General features: G+C 30.8%; 1 protein-coding gene across 1 annotated transcript in view; it reads right to left on the reverse strand.

Annotated features, from left to right (window-relative positions):
* Nucleotides 1-13,786, reverse strand: part of LOC148277079 (aryl hydrocarbon receptor-like) — a gene marked incomplete at its 3' end in the record, with an annotated part of 321,131 nt that overhangs the window by 45,832 nt on the left and 261,513 nt on the right. The window contains 1 exon segment of the mRNA XM_088233353.1: nucleotides 3,162-3,280. Within this exon segment, the coding sequence (XP_088089479.1) occupies nucleotides 3,162-3,280 (119 nt within the window).

The raw sequence follows: 13,786 nt of genomic DNA on the forward strand, positions 1-13,786 counted from the left end.
TTGTACCTCTTAAAGAAAAAAATATAAAAAATATTTTCCTTTTAAAATGTTATCTGCACACATTGTTCATTTTTTTAAATATCTAAGTATGTTCTTTATACATAACTACTGTGTTATATATAGCACTTATGTAACATGATACTTTTCAATTAAATTTTCAAGTTTTTCACATTATATTGAAGTGTTTATATTATTTTCAATATTTAAGGTAAAAGGCACTGCGTGCCGTGTATATTAATAAATAAATAAGTAGTTTGAGAACAGCTAGCAATACAAACCCCTCCGTGGTATGCAGGTACTGAACACCGGTAAATGTCGGCACCTACCAAGTTATATTATCATGTATGTACCGATAACTACATAGGTTGGTAGTTGGTAGTTGGTAGTTGGTACCGGTACCTAACCGTGTGATCCTCACTATAAATAAGCAAACTAGAGGCGAGGCGCCCAGCGGTGCCCGACTTCTCAGCACGTGATTAATCGTCCACCCCGTATAATTTTTTCATACCACCGGCCATAAATAACGCATATAAATATATGCAAACCATAATGCTTTCATCGGCACAATGCTGCCGAAATTTTTATTCCCGGAATTACCAGCGTGGTAATTTTTATGCGATCGAAATTCGGCAATCGAATTCCAATTGCGACGTATTATAGACATAATCACATCCGCGTAATTCGAATTATTGTGAAGCGTGGGCGAAAAATTAGTACCCAATAAAGGATTGTATATTTACAGAGATAATTCCAAAACAACTTTCACCAAGTTGTAATATAGACGTTTTCCTGTGCCTGCCCAGGTACGTTTCGATCTATTATTAATTCATCAGAAGAATTCTGTTAATAATAATGACCGATTTATGAATAATTATAATGATTAAGGTAGCAATATTAATAAAGATCCAGATACAAATATTTGTTTTATTTTTTATTTTATCAAAGGAGTTTATCAATATTTATACAATTTTATGTACAAATACATAATAATTTTTATTAAACTTTTCTACCTCTCTAATGGAGCGAGATGCTCGTGTTTAGAGAGTAAGTTCGTTTTGAAATTACATACTTTTTTAAAGTAGTTATATACAAAGATGTACAAAAATATTCAGCAAAGTATATGTATTTACAGAAATAAATTAATACAGCATGAAAATAACGATGGAGCGGTTATTTAAAATAGTTTGTTTTTATATTGATTAACAAATTAATATTTTTCGTGATCTCATTTTAAGACACACGCATTAAACATATTATGGTTGTTTGATAGTAAACTTCTTGAACGATTGCAGAATGTCTGTATATATTATATCTTTCATCTTTGCAAATTTGACAGTATAACCGAATACCGCACGTAACTACATACACTGGCTCAGTATCAGCCACAGAAGAAACATTCACATAATATCACTTCTTCACAATTAATATTTAGATTATTCTCAATTTGACTGTTCATCTGAGAGAGCTCTTCCAACCTCTATCACAACATGAACTATATTTTTGTTCTAGTAACGAGAGAACCCTTTCAATACCCATTCACCGCTGTATTTTTTTGCCTTCTCTTTCACAGTGGTAGCTGCTCGCTTATGAAATAATCTACCCACTAATGTTAGACACCCCCTTCCCTTTTTTATTTACATTTTAATGAAAATTGAAATTTCATTATCTAAATAGTTGAGTTTTTTCCATCTCCCTCTTCTTTCCTTCTTATCACCCCCTCCACTCTTCGTAGTATGATGCATATTTTTGTTAAAAATTTCGCATAAAAAGATTTAGTATACATATCTAGAATACGTATATATACTTCATATTTTCTCTAACTGTACGATTTGGATAGTTAGGAAAAAAAATATTTAAGGCAGTATCTAAAATGTTCAGTAAATTAAACTTTCAATTAAATTAATTTTACAATAAATTATGGTGATAATGATTGTATTTATTTATTTACTAACGGACCGATTGAATTAAAATAGAGTTTACACAAAAAAGTAAAGCAACCACAAAATAAATAATAAAAAGGTAGGGTAGGTTGTTTTATTACCTAAGTCATAATTTTATTTTATTTTCCCATTAAAAACAAAACATCAAAAATTTAAACAATTTTCATAATTTACTGATAGTTCTAATATTAAATGTATTCAATGAATATTTTATGAGGTGTAAGGTAACATAATATTCTCATTTGAAGACGGCGAATGTGCAAATATGTATTTGTATAATTTTTAAAGGGGTCTAAATGTATCAGTGCATAAGTGCAGTGCACTGCCAAGTAACAATATGTGTAAATAAATTATTAATTATCAGAGAAAATATGAAATGCAAAGAAACGGAAATCTTTGCAACGTTATACTGCGATCATAAGCAAAAATGCAAATATTAGCAATAGTCGTATTTCGAGATATGACACTTTTTAGTATTTACTAACTTTATGTTAATTAAAAAACCTTTAAATAGTCATAAGTAAAATCAAAGTACGTCAATTGTTCCTAAAGCATAAAACTTGTGTGCGTCATATCAAAAGTGAGTTTTAGCTTATCTCTAGATATTGTATTATTGCTTAAAAAAATTAAAAACTTGAAAATCGTTTTTCGTACTAATATATTTTTTCTTCTGCTAGTGGCTATATATAAAATTGATTGAGATTTCTTGTAGAACATTATCTCATATTTAACTCATTTTGTGATTTTTGACCAAAAGAAATGCCTTTTTGATTATGACGGCAGCATACTTATTTAACATTATATTTAACACTAGCGCCAAAAAATATACCGAGATCGTCTCTAGCGGACGATTTTCTTATCTTGTCTACGCATGCGCAAGCGCCACTGTGCATATTCTGTTTTGTACGAGATTTTACACTGGATTTGTATAAAAAATACAAGATTTAGTAAAATCGTGGCTTGAGCAAAGTAGATTTTGCTTCATATCGGTTGACCGCGCGTTAAAGGCAGACTAAAATATACATAGAGGACAACACCATTTGTGTTTTATACGTATTTGAGATTATGATTTGATCATGTTTAATAAGCATGTTTCAAAATTATATAAAATGTCTCCCTCAACACCCCAGTGAGGGAACATTATCTTTATGGAAAAAAGTCATACATAAACTGTAAAAGAACAAATAAATAAAACAATAAAAAATACAAATATTTGTGTACCTGTAGGAACATGTCTCCGTCTAAAAGTGTGTGGTCATACGCTGCCATCTCTCTTGACCTGAAGCTGGGCTCATGCTGGTGAGAATGAAGTCCGTCTTCTTTGTCTTTATGCATCACCACTGAAAAACAAACACCTATTAAAATACAGGTCAAGATTTTTTTCACAAGAAAACACCAAAATAGGTAATATTTATATTTTCATTCAAATTATGTTTTTAAAGGTTCTGATGCAAAAATATATTTTAAAATACTTTTTAAGTGACTATTGTGGGTTAATTCAGAATATATATGCAGGTTCACAGGCATGGGTCGTTCCTGGTTGTCTCACTATAAACTGTACCTATGAATTAACTAATGCACGTTTAATGTTTTTAATAAATAAATAATATTTCTTGAGTACGTTAACATAAACCGACGACATTAACTCGAGCTTAAGATGAGTCTAAACTAAAATATGAAACTTATTATTACTAGATGGCGCTTTAATATTTTTTTATTGAAAAATGTCGTTTTTACTTCTATTTTCAATGGAAATTTTACAAAACTTTACACTATGCTTATTGTAACAAATACCATAACAATATAATTTAGGTCCTTTTCACAAAATGGTGTACAAAACAAAAAATAAGATAAGTCATTTCATGTTTTGTACATCCTTTTGTCTACCTAAGTTATATTGTTATGGTATTTGTTACAATCAAAATAGTGTTAAGTTTCAATTTTTCGATGCATTTATCGATATTATACGAACTAATATTGACATACTAAAATACATATAATTTATGCATTTGTGTTTCGAATCCAGTCGGTATAATTATTAAATTAGTTGTTTTTAATACTCGTAGTTATACCTTAATATGAAAAATCACTTAGATAATTATTCAAATATTTATTACATACTTTTTTTGTATTTATGATCGTTAATGTAGTTCTAAACGAAAATATGCAACTAACTATTCACAGAATGCGCTTTTATAATTTTTTATTAAAAAATGCCATTTTGACGTTTATTTTCAATGGAAATTTTACAAAACTTGGTTTGTGGAAACTTTACACTATATTGATTGTAACAAATACCATCACAATATAATTTAGGTAAATAAAATGGCGTACAAAACAAAAAATTACTTATAAAGTGTATATATGAAGCATTAACTTTGTAGTTATTCATTATAATAAAATAAATAAAACAAATTTGTTTTTAACCACTAACTAAAAAAAAAAATTTCCACCGATTGATTTCAAAGCAAACAAATCCTCTCCGGTCTAGCTTCGAAAATATTAACATCAAATTACCACCCTTGTAAGGAAAAAAAGACTTGATTTATTGGGTGTAGTATTTAGTCAACATGATAAAAATAAAATAGGAATTATTTCATTAGTTATGTAAACCTGAACGAAGAAGCTTGTTTGCTTTGAAACCGGTCGGTGGGAAAAAAAATAAATAAAAAAGGGTAGTTGTTAAAAACAAAGTTGTTTTATTTTTTTTATGAGAAATAACTTTTCTTATTACATAATTTATAAAAATACATATTTTCAAAAAATATATAAAACATTCCTGCATGATGAAATGCAAAACTAAATCGAGGAAGTAAAAAATGTGATATATTCTTTTACTTCATATGAGAAGAACGTTTTCTTGCAGCTCGAAGCAGCTCAGCATGAGATGTTTCCTCCTATTTTATTTTTTTTTAATATATATTTAGACCCCTGTATTTAGTAGCCTTACGTGTCATGTACAAGGCTTAGATACTCGAAAAAAATCGTTTTTGTTTGTCTTGGAAATGGGATGTTCGATCACTGATTTTGGTTTATTACCTTTATGAATCCAATCATCATTGTTACAAAGTTCAAGAACAATGGCACGTAATAACTACTTTTAACTACAGTGTGGATATCTGTTAAGGATATTCCATCTTTCATGCATTCTGCTTCAAGATTATGGCCTTGCAAACTGAAAAATGGGCACTGAAATAACAGATGTTCGATACTCTGTGAAGAAATATCATCGCATGGACAATAGTCATCATTCCTTAATTTAAACCCATATAGATAACTTCTCATAGCTCCGTGTCCGGTAAAAATTTGGGTTGTTTCCTCTTATTGCTCAAGGTACATCATGAGGTTTTCAAACATCCTAGCTGCTTCTGAATGGTTTGGCCCTTTTTTTTCTTATTTTTCACGACGCTAACTACATGAAAGCAGTATACAAGATGGTAATTCAAAAAGTTTCGGCGATTCGTTTGCACCGGAAATTCGATTAAACGTCATTCGGTTATACAGGATTTGGTCAAACCGGACTGTTATAGGTATATAATAATACGGTAGAAGAGCAATATTAATTTCTGTTTGATAGGGAACATATACATCATTTAAAAAAAATTAAAATGTTAAAGACATCCGTGTTGTTAGTTTATTGGTTGGCAAGGCCATGCATCCGTACTACTGGTGAATTTGCGCTGTAATTATTCGATTATTGACCGCAGTTGAATATGATTATTTAATCACTCATTTCATGTGAAATAAATCCTTACTGAGAAACGTCCAATGTTCCTTAATTTCCTGTTCTGTTTCTTAATTTATTTCTAGGGTAAGACAGGTAGCTTTCAATCCCCGTTTAATGTCCGTAGGGGTGGGGGTGTTATACAAAAGGAGGGGAAGAATGAATCACCACTGCACACAGGTGACGTTAATATGATATTGGTAACAAACCATTACTTTTAGGTAGTTTTTTTTTACTTGTAAGTGAGATGAGATTTTTTTTTACTTGTAAGTAAGAGTTCTGTAAAGATATGGGCAGTAATGAAAGGTTTAGATAATTGTAGAGTGGATCACAGGTACTCAGAACTCCTAAAAAACATATACAATAATGCCACCTCTATTGTACAGCTTCATGAACCAAGCGAAAAGTTCCGCATAAGAAGAGGAGTAAGACAGGGTGATACAATATTCCCAAAACTATTTACACTAGCTCTGGAAGATGTCTTCAAAACTCTTGACTGGAACGACAAGGGTATTAACATCAACGGCGAACTCATTAGCAATCTCAGATTCGCAGATGACATGGTCCTATTTGCTAAAGATGAGAAAGAACTCGAAAACATGATAATCGAAATTAATTCAGCATCCCTGAAAATAAGCTTGAAAATGAATGCTTCAAAAACTAAGGTAATGAGTGATGCAAACCAATCATGTAACATCTTAGTAAATGGAGAAATAATTGTAAAGATTGATAGTTATATATACCTAGGACATGAAATAAAGCTCGGGAAAGATAAACAAGAGGTAGAAATAGAAAGAAGGCAAGAAGGAAAGAAGGTTTAGCATGGGCCGCCTTTGGTAAGTTCTCATATATCCTAAAATCTCCGAAGTATTTACATTACTTAAAGAAGAAACTTTTTGATGCTTGTGTTCTCCCTGTACTGACATATGGCTGTGAAACTTTTGTGTTCACGAAAAAAAAATTACACAAATTATCAGTGACACAGAGAGCCATGAAAAAGGGAATGCTGGGTATTTCGTTGAGAGACAGAAAAACCAATTTTTTTTTTTTTTTTTTTTTTTTTTTTTTTTTTTTTTTTTTTATTGAATATTTTTTTTTTTTACAAAATACATTTTTGAAATACAAAATAGGTAAATATACAGAACATCTTATGTATAACGTTTCTACCTCTCTAATAAAGTAGAAACTTGTGTTTAGAGAGGGAGTTCGTTTCACATTTTTTTTTATATAAACAAAGTAAATTAAAATTAAAAATAAACAAGGTAAATTAAAAATAAAAAATAAACATTCTTTGGTATGGAGTCTAGGAAGGGGTGAGTTTTAAATGTTTTTTAATTTTAGTTTTAAAAGTTTGATATTTTTTTATAGATTTTAAGTTTTCCGGAAGTTTATTAAAGTTTTTTTTTACCTATGTACGTATAATGGTTTAACGCTGCTGTTGTTTTACATCTGTGCAAAATTAAATTATTAGAAAATCTAGAGTTACTTGAATACATGGATTAGAGCGCGAACAAAGATCACCGATGTGGTCCATAGGGCTGCCAACCAGAAATGCAGCTGGGCTGGTCATATAGCCAGAATCACAGACTAGATGGACCAAAAAAGTCCTGGAATGGCGACCCAGAACGGGTAGAAGAAGTGTCGGCAGGCCTCAGACAAGGTGGTCTGATGACATAAGACGAGTTGCAGGAAGTGGTTGGATGCGGTTGGCGCAGGATAGGGAAATATGGAGACTAAAGGGGGAGGCCTACGTTCAACATTGGACAAGAGACGGCTGATGATGATGATGATGATGAAGATGAGATTTTTTTTTTAACACGATGAATTACTTGATCGAGTACATTGATATCGTACAATATTTGATAACTTTCCGTTAATTAATAGTAACCGAAACCTTTTTGTAAATATTGTATATATGTATACAGCAGAGCGCCGTTTATCCGAACTCCAGCCATCCGGATTGTCAAATATCCGAAATGTTATCAGGCAATAAAAAATAAAGGAGATGTTTTAATTTATACAGGTATATAAAAGGCAATGTTCGTATGTGTAGACTAGAAAAATGCTGGACCGATTTACGTGCGGAATTTTGTAAAATAATAAGCTTCAGGATGGGCATTTTTGTAGTTCTTAATATCTTTGATTCAAAAAGTAGAAAAAAAATTACGATCGTAAATGTTTTATTCATCCATCACCAGGGTTGCATTTGATGAGAATTCACATACTAAAAAAAAAGAGGAGGTTTTTTTTAGTATACAAATAAAATTGTATTGCTTGAAAAAATGGTTACGAAAATATGATTTATTCCCATATATTTTATCTATCATGTGTATGGGATTTTGCCAACAAAAATCAGATCTCGGAAATACAAGTTCTTCAGAACAGAGCTCTAAGAAACATTCTTGGACTTAAATGGGATTCCCATGTCAAGGATATCTACCGACAAACAAAGATACTTCCTTTCAAGGTAATGCCACTGCATAAAAAAACCAATACCTACTATTTTGAATATCATAAACTTTTGTGCTCATACAAATTTAAAATACATATTTGGTCATTATATTCACAATAACAATACGCGTTACTCGGGGAATCTTCATGTGCCTTAGTTTCGCTCAACAAAGTTCGGTAGTAGGTCTTTGGAAAATATTGGCCTATCCGAATATAATAAACTGCCCGATGAGCTAAAACATTAAAAATCGAATAAAAATTCCAGAAGTGTCGAAATTATTACTTAAATCTTTTTGATGGTGATTAATGTCATTTATATACTCGTAGATGGTGTCAAGTACTGGGTTTTATGTTTCTTATACAATAATGCTTTTTTAACTATTTCGGGTACATATACCCGTCAAAATGGCTAAGTTTATCCGCTGGCTTCGGGCGAACGGTATACAAATATCTCAACTATAAACGCAAGACGTACCGATATAGAAATTTTTATTTGGAAAAAAATAATAAAATCGGTTTAGTTTTGAGGTTTGGAAAACGGGACAACGAAACGTCGGTTTTGTCTATTTTGGTTAATCATAAAAGGTCCGACATGCATTTGTCTTTTCCGCTGTTGTTTTTAACATATTTTGTAACATTTTAAAATGCAAAAAAAAGCTAAAATCTCATTTTGAATTGGTTATTCTTTATCAACACTAAAAACAAAATAAAATAAAAAGCCCACACCTATCCTGATAAAAAAATTACGGTCCAGTGCTTTGAGAAATTGGATTTACGTAAAATTTTCTTTGAAAAAATAATTTAAATGATTTTTATAAAAACAAACTACTTTGAACGACGTCACCAGTTCTTCAGAATCAACCAATGACGTAGTGTTGGAATAGATTTCCGGTTTACAGGAAGCCAATTCACTAATCAGCAAAACCCACTTAAGTGAACTTGTGACGTAACGCGCGGAGAAATTTTAAAATTACGAAACTTTAAAAAATCATAGCGCTGATAATACGATGAAAAAAATATTTTTGTAATATTTATTTATTTTTTAATATTATAATTTTTAATAAAAAATGTACTAAAAAGTAGGTTGTACCTACATAATTTTAGGGAATGTATACAAACATACGTATTAATATGAATTATGATGGTTGTCAATATCAGCTTTACGTTAGGTCTCAGTTGTTATATTTTCGAATGGCAATAAATTTAATACTCTTGTGTACAATAAACCAAGGCTCCTTCCATTAATTCTTAATAGGGGAAAATTTTTCTCATAAATATTCAATACGACCAAGTTCCTACTTAGATACTGCCTGCCGCGTAATACGGCCCAGCGATTCTGTTGTAAGTTATTACATCAAAATGCAATTAAAGATATCGATACAAATTTGTCACGAGAACGGCTTTTGTAGTGATTTATCGAATTTGTTTGATGGTTTATTATTAGATAAGTATGCACATATCATCATCATCACACCCCTAGCCTCACCGTATGGTGCATAGGGCACTGCATTGGTAAACCAAGTGCAGCACATGTCGAGCCTCTGTTACATAAATGTAAAATAATCAGTCCAGGAACAATGAAACATTGCAGTTTTAATAACCTTTAAATACAATAAATAAAAATACAGTCGAATTTTATATTCTAATAGAAGAAAGATGAATAAATCTGTTTGCCTATTTATTGTAGGTAAACAGAGGTATAGGTTGCATCCTAAAGAATCTAGCATGCGAAATTTGGGCTTATCAAAACAATAAATGATATACTCAGTACATCCGAGTTGTTTATTATTAATTGTTCGTTAACCTTTCATTACAATCAACGTTTCACGTCTAATCTACCAGAAATTGAACCCAGGACCTCAAAAAATTGGTAGACGATCGCGCCAACCACTACACACCGAGTGTATTAATCTCTTCCGATTTCCTTATTCAAGATGTTTGCCTAAAAGCTTCGATAAGAGTCGAAAACGCTCGTCCAAGGTTGTGGTTCTATTTTATCCACAGAACTATATTTTTCATCCGCCTCTACCCAGAAATCGTGAAAAATATTTCCGGAACGTTAATATTAATTTTTCATCCCTCGAATACGGGGGAGAGTTGGAAACATTAAACAGAGAACAACCCCTACAAATGAGATATGTCCATTTAAAACGTATTCTGGAAATCAATGAGTGATGTTCCACAGCTGGTGATGTTCGTTTTAAGGTATGCTCACACGACGCGACGTGATGCGACGCAGTTGCGTCATCATGACGCTGCGTTAGTTCCGTATTGTTGATTTTACGGAGCCATTAGGCGCACGCGCCTTAGCCGGGGTCAATTAAACCGAGTTAGCCAAACAAAGAAGGCGCCTCAACAATGTTACCCTGATTAATCAATTGACGCGGTTATTCAAATGATTATGCAAATAAAGGGGCTATAAATTGATGGCTTTCAGATAAGCGATTGGAAAATCATTATGTTGATTTAATACTTTGTTGTTTAGTACATTTTGAAATAAAAGCTTTACTGAAAAAAGCATCACAAAAATGCTGAATAACGCCTATGTTCTAGAAACAAACATCAACAATTACCAACCATTTTTTTTTCAACTCACCCTTACAATCTCTAGATAATGATTAAAATGCAGTTAGGAATAATTACGCTACTAGGCAAATTCTTGTTCTGCTTTTTCTCCCATTTATTTATATACGGCATTTCTGTCATTTACATATATAAGGTTTAAGAGTGCTTAAAAATAAAAAGATAAAAAAATCGAGTATGATATATTATTATACTCGTACCATAAATATTAAAAAATACTTAAAATACATAGATTTTTTAAAGTAAGTATACAATAACAAAATACATTAATCAATCGAATTATAACTATTCTAACCCAATCTCCTGAAGTTGATTTGCTCTTTTTGATAAAAATATGTTGATCACCTTATTTTTTAAGTTAGGCAGAGATAAACTAAATATATCAAAATATGATGCATATTCATTCTCATTATTCTGTAATAAATATTTTTTTCCATATGTAGGATTTTTGTCTCTTAAAGTGGGGAACTTCTACACTAGTTGAAGATGATGGAAGAAAATGACTTTATGTTTCGATGTGTCTTAATAACATTTGAATGAATGATATAATTTGGTTATGATTCGCGAGAAACGTGAGTAACTGTTGTAACTGAATTAAACTGATCTTAACTACTTCATGTCGGAACAGAATTCTACTGAACTACTGATGCCACCTAAGGCTGCTACTGCTTTTATAGTAGTTATCCATAGTGGTATCTTTACTTCCGAGTGGGAAATTGAGGTCATCTTCTAATTCCTTACTGTCAGCATTTTAAATTTTTTGACTATTTTGGTTTTTACGAACAGGAAATGCGTGTTTCACTTTATTCACAATCTTTAAGACTATAGTAAGTCAGGCGACAGTAGGCATTTGTTTTCGGGTGAACTTGAAAGATCCTTCACTTTTAGATTTAGTTATTGTTTTCTTTGAAAAAAATCACAAATACAAAACACATCATATCATAAATAATATCACATTATTTATTCAAGAGTCGGCATCGTAGTGTAATGGTTAGCGCGTTTGCCTACCATGCCAGAGGCCTCGGGTTCGATATCCGACATGATGAAAGGGAATGATAATTATGATTATTTAATTAATAATATTCGTCACATTTGATAGGTAAGCGAGATACACTTATGCGTCAAACATAATACTAGATATTTTTTCAACAGAGATGAACCTGCCGAGAATATCTTTGAGGAGAAAATATAATATATCATTGGCTAGGTTAAGTTACCCAATTTGTTACATTCACCATTCTACCTTTAGTTGATTTCCATATTCACGTATGGAATTTTACGATTATCTATATATACATATTTGGTTTAAATATAAAACATTACCATGCGTGTTGGTTTACTGAAGATAATGAAAATATCGAAAAAAAACGACATCTATTGTTAGAAAGGGGTAAGTTTTCATGAGATACAAATGAACGCTTACCTTCTTTATTTTTATTTTAACTTCTTACATAAATAAAAATCTTGTACACTTAATTTATTTTTATTGTTCGTATGTAATGCGGAAAAAATATTTTATTCTTGATACTTCCTTTGCGTTTTTTAAATCAGGCTTAGTGTTTGTCGTAGTTTATTGGCATCTTGATAGCAAAATTCGATAGTGCGTAGTTAAGAGGCTTGTATCATTAAAATGCTTAATTATAATTTCAACTACATAAATTAAGTCAAAATAAAATGAAATAACAATAAAAATAAATAACGAGTTAATCCCAAAAAAGAAAACGCATTAAATATGCAAAACTTTGAAAATATCCCTAAATCATTAAAATTAGTCTTAACCTAAAAAATATGATTGTGTTTCAGCCCTCACTTTCGATACTTGCTAAGCAATTAAGTAAGAAACTTTATTAAATAAATTTAATTTCTATTCACACGCAATCTGCGAAAATTTTGAGTGATTTATTTTTGAAAAATGCTATCTGATACGCATTAAGAACGTCACCTTAATCAACGCCATTAACGTATTTCACCAAAAAAGATTTATTACATATTTTAGTAATTGCTCCTAGAAATATGCCACACTTAAATTTGGACGGAATTTATTAGCCCGGTTGAGGCTATATTATAATAGCAAAGAAATACGACTTCTGGCATACACCGAAAATGTACCGAAAAGTTTTGATTACTTACAAAGTGAAATTAAATTAGTACAAAAATTGCTTAGAGAAATATTTCTGTGACAAGGCATTTGCAAATTTTGATTAGAAAAAATATTTAGTTTTGTGACCTAATAACGTTTTCATTAACGTTCATTAATATTGTATTAAAATGGGGGAAATTCATATTTTGTAATTTCGCTTAAACTATCTTTATTTGCTACGTTAGTAAAATGTCAAATATAAAGGAATTAGAGACGTTTAATGAGTTTCCGAAAAAGATTAGGGATAAAGTCTTTATTCAATAAAATATACACATTATTACAATAATTATACATTATAGAGAAAACTTATTCTTTGAGTTATGTTTCGGTGCCCTCCGACCTACCCATCTGAACTATTATTTCAATTGTTAAAAGTTCTTGATACATTATGATTAATACTTGATGTATATACATTTTTCATTTATACTCTGTTGTTCAAAATAATATTTTTTACATCTTTTGAAAAGTTTGTCTTGTTGAGTCTTTTGTTTAGTTTTGTCTGGTAGTTTATTGTATAATTTCAGCCCCTGGTTCATTAGTATTGATTGTCCTTGTCTTGTTTTAGAAAGTTGTATGTGGTATTTGTCTGATATTCTCGTATTATGTCCATGTTGACTACAATTTTTCTACAAGTTTTAGTTCTTCGTCTACAATTACATTAGTGGCTAATTTATGGATAAATTTTAATGATTCTAGTTGAAAGAGTTCAGTAATATTTAATTGCTTAGTTTGTTTAAAAAGTTCTCTAGTTGCAGTTAAATATGGAAGGTCATATACTAACTTTAATATTTTATTTTGTTGTCTTTGTAGTCTGTTTATGTCATTTTGATATCCTGCTCCCCATAGTAGTTGCGTATAACATATTTAAGTTTTTACATGGGCTTCATACATTAGAATTTTTTTCCGTTTTTGGAATAAAATTTTTGATTTTTAAAAAAAGACTCGATA

Source organism: Micrasema longulum, unplaced genomic scaffold (genome assembly GCF_059751315.1).
Source record: "Micrasema longulum isolate JH-2025_06_02 unplaced genomic scaffold, ASM5975131v1 h1tg001085l, whole genome shotgun sequence".
In the NCBI taxonomy this organism is placed as follows: domain Eukaryota; kingdom Metazoa; phylum Arthropoda; class Insecta; order Trichoptera; family Brachycentridae; genus Micrasema; species Micrasema longulum.